Source organism: Macrobrachium nipponense, chromosome 22 (assembly GCF_015104395.2).
Source record: "Macrobrachium nipponense isolate FS-2020 chromosome 22, ASM1510439v2, whole genome shotgun sequence".
In the NCBI taxonomy this organism is placed as follows: domain Eukaryota; kingdom Metazoa; phylum Arthropoda; class Malacostraca; order Decapoda; family Palaemonidae; genus Macrobrachium; species Macrobrachium nipponense.
This window is the reverse complement of record NC_087213.1, coordinates 29557658-29561610: the sequence shown is the minus strand read 5'-3', so window position 1 is coordinate 29561610 and position 3953 is coordinate 29557658. Positions and strand designations below refer to the sequence as shown.

The window sequence follows — 3953 nt, the reverse complement described above, 5'->3', positions numbered from 1 at the left end:
CTGAAAAGAAAATAGGACTGATCTTTAAAATGTTCATCTGCAAAAGTAAGACTCTTGATCTCTATGTCAAAAATCTTGAAAAAGTAGACTTGGGCTGATCTTTATTTGTCATCTGAAAAAAAGACTCTGATCTTTATGTCATCTGGAAAAGTAAGACTTTGATCTTTATGTCATCTGAGTAGACTCTTGATCTTTGTGTCATTTGCCTGAAAAATAAGACATCTTTGAATCTTTAAAATGTTCATCTGAAAAATATTTAAGACTTCTGATACTAAAATATTGGCTTTATCAAGAGTTATGAACAAATAGGGCTTGTCTTATAAAATAGTCATCGGAATTTAAATACTCTGGAATTCTTTATTTGTCATTCTGAGGTGAACTCGATCTTTTGTCATATGAAAAATAGACTTCTGATCTTTTATGTCATCTGGAAAGTAGACTTTCTGATCTTTATGTCATCTGAAAAATAAGACTTCTGATTTTTATGTCATCTGAAAAGTAAGACTTCTGATCTTTGTCATCAATCATATTGGATATTGTCTCAAATATAACAGCAGGAGGTATGCTTAGATTCTGAAACTGCCACCGAGCTTCAGTTGCGGTCCAAGTCTCCACGAAGCCAGTTAGGATCTTCGTGGTCTTCAGGAGGAAGACTCTGGAGATGGAGAGGGAAACATCCCTCTTCGATTGTCTCCTCTTCTGGGGAGTCTTCTTCATCTTTTGTCTACTTCTCCTTGGAGTCTCCATCCTCTTCGACTGTCGCTTCCTCCTTGCAGTCTTCATCCTGTTCAACAGTCTCGTCCTCCTTGGAGTCTTCATCTTCTTCTTCTGTCTCCTCTTTCTCCTCGGCGTCTTCGTCCTCTTCTACTGTTTCTTCCTCCTCGGGGTCTTCATTCTCTTCCTCCTTGGAGTCTTCATCTGCTTCTTCTGTCTCTTCTTTCTCCTCTGCGTCTTCGTCCTCTTCTACTGTTTCTTCCTCCTCGTGGTCTCCATTATCGTTTTCGATTGCTCTTTCTTGTCCAAAAGTTCTGCGTCGTCCATGATGTTAGAATTCCACCAAGAGATCGATCTTTTCTTTAAGTAAGAAAAGAATGAATGCGCCGAATTCTTCGTCGTATATCGTCGTTTCTCTATTTGATTTTTCACTGAACAAGTGCATTTTGGGGCGTCTTGGCGAAGTAATGAGCGGTTTACAAACAAGATTTCCTCCGAATCTTTCCCCCATTGGAGCCAGGCTCTCCGAGCATCAGGAGCGAAGAAGGACGAAGATGACGTCTCGGGTGCTGGTGGGGCCTCAATGGAATTGGCTCCAAAGTCTTTGAAATGATCGTGAAAAACTATTCCCTCCGTCTCACTCTTATAAGTTCAAGAAATCTTTATAAAAACCTGGAGATATTTCTTTATTTGTATTTATAAGATTGTTTCGAAAGTTACAAACCAAAATTCAAGATCTTTAGTTCCCGAAGAGAAAAAGAAAAACATTTTTTGAGTCCTTTCATATCAGAGGGACAAACCACTCGGTTTTAAAGTTTTTGTTTTAACAGCATGTAAGACTTGTAATTCAGAATGGTTTCTCCGATGGATCCTTCTGTAGTCATTCAAATCCAGCCGTATTATTGAGGACTATATATATATATATATATATATATATATATATATATATATATATATATATATATATATAGATATATGTATAACAGAATCACGAAAGTTAGGAACGTGATAAATCCATAAATAAAGATAAATGCACGAAGGAAAAATAAACGAAGGAGTCTGCGAGATCTTTCGGCTGAAAAGCCCTTACTGAAGCAGCTGCTTCAGTAAAGGGCTTTTCAGCCGAAAGATCTCGCAGACTCCTTCGTTTATTTTTCCTTCGTGGCATTTAATATTTTTTATTTATATATTAATAATATAATAAATATTATTTTAAGTATAATATATATATAATAAATATAATATAATATAATATATATAAATTATAATATAACAATACATTATTATATTATTATATATATATATATTATATATTTAGTATATATATATAGTATTTATATATTATTATAATATACATATATATTTACTATATTTATACATAATTATATTATTTATACATAGTATATATAATTAGGATATAATATATATTATCATTGTATAATATTATATTTATATATATTATATTAATTATTGCTATATATTGTGTATATGTATATATATATATATATATATATATTATATATATATATTAGATATATATATATATATATATATATATATATTACTATATATATATATATATATATATATATATATATATATATATATAACTTGAGTGTGTGCTTGGCATGGTCTTTCAATAAGTAATTCAAATAGCAAACTACAAGTGGACCTTAATCATACTATATTTTGGGGATATCATCTATAATATTAGGAGTTAGTGGGATTTTTGCATGCAGCTTGTTTTAACCTCTGTTTTTCCGATGGATCCTTCTGTAGTCATTCAAATCCAGACGTATTATTGAGGACAATATATATATACATATGTATGTATATATATATGATATACATATATATATATATATATATATATATATATGTATATATATATATATATATATATATATATATATATATATATATATATATATTGTGTCTTTGTGTTTACTACCGAAACCCCAGGAAGTGTTAACTCTTCGTCACTAAGCTCTGTATTATTTTGTGTGTGGCGAGGTGTAGAGAGAGAGAGAGAGAGAGAGAGAGAATGATTGATAACATAGGCATAAAATGTTTTGCGACCTTAGTCTGCTAGTGCCAACTAACCAGTGCCAAAAATATCATTTTCCCAATTGTTTCAGTGGCTGTAGACCTAACCGGTGCCAAGTAAAAAATTTTCTTTTTACCATAATGATGCTTAATGGGATGCAGTTTCTTGAGACATAACGTTAGCTGTCTCTAGTGATTTGTTTGAGTTATTTGTTTGATATGTACTGATTGATCTTTTAAGTGGAAGCTCATTTTTTCTTGAAAAGAATATTCTTTCCTGAGGTGATGATCCAACAATTGTTTAAGGTTTCTTTTGGCCGAGTTCCCCCTTTTAACGTCAACCATTTGAATGTTAAGGATTTGCATTCTCTTTCTGTACAAGAGATCCAGTAGGGGGATTGTTCCGTCAGTGGACCTCATGCTGTCCACTGTAGGCATTACTTAAGGTTCTTTGCAGCGTGCATTCGGCCCCTATCTGCAACCACTTTCGTTCCTTTTACTGTACCTCCTTTCATATACTCTTCTTCTTACTTTCCACCCTCTTCTAATATTTGATTCATAGTGCAACTGCGAGGTTTTCCTCCTGTTACACCTTTCAGACTTTTTCCTGTCAATTTCCATTTCAGCGCTGAATAACTTCATAGGTCCCAGTGCTTGGCCTTTGGCCTAAATTTTATATACAACTCAACTCTGCACAAGAGATTATAGCATCGTGCTTCGTTCAGGAGAGATTGAACGCAAATGCTCCTCGGAAAGAGTGAAAAGGATTTAAGGTTACTTACATTTTTCTTATGAATATTCTAAATATTAATAAAGGCCTTTGTTCGTCCTTTAATTGCAGTACATTTTAAACGAAATTATAAACACAAAGTCAGATCCTCTTTTGGAGAGTATAAACATCCACCAAAACGTTTTGCTCGTATTACAGAAGTCTAAAAGAGAGAGAGAGAGAGAGAGAGAGAGAGAGAGAGAGAGAGAGAGAGTAGATTTTCTATATTTATGCTCTTGTTTCAACTGTGACTACCAACCCCTTTGATTAGAACGGTTCTGATTACATTAAAGTATTCCACACTTATGAATTATATCTATTCATCTGTTTTACTGATATCCTTGTTCCTCTTTATTTGCTGTAAATTCTCTCTCTCTCTCTCTCTCTCTCTCCTCTCTCTCTCTCTCTCTCTCTCATCTGTTTA

General features: G+C 33.1%; 1 protein-coding gene across 1 annotated transcript; it reads right to left on the bottom strand.

Moving 5' to 3' along the window:
* Positions 1 to 724: 724 nt before the first annotated feature.
* Positions 725 to 2835, bottom strand: LOC135198227 (glutamic acid-rich protein-like). Its single transcript, XM_064225800.1, has 3 exons — positions 2818 to 2835; positions 1199 to 1356; positions 725 to 1028 (listed from the first exon to the last, which is right to left on the bottom strand). Exons 1-3 carry the CDS (start codon positions 2833 to 2835, stop codon positions 725 to 727), a joined length of 480 nt encoding a protein of 159 aa, XP_064081870.1.
* Between the last annotated feature and the right edge of the window lie 1118 nt (positions 2836 to 3953).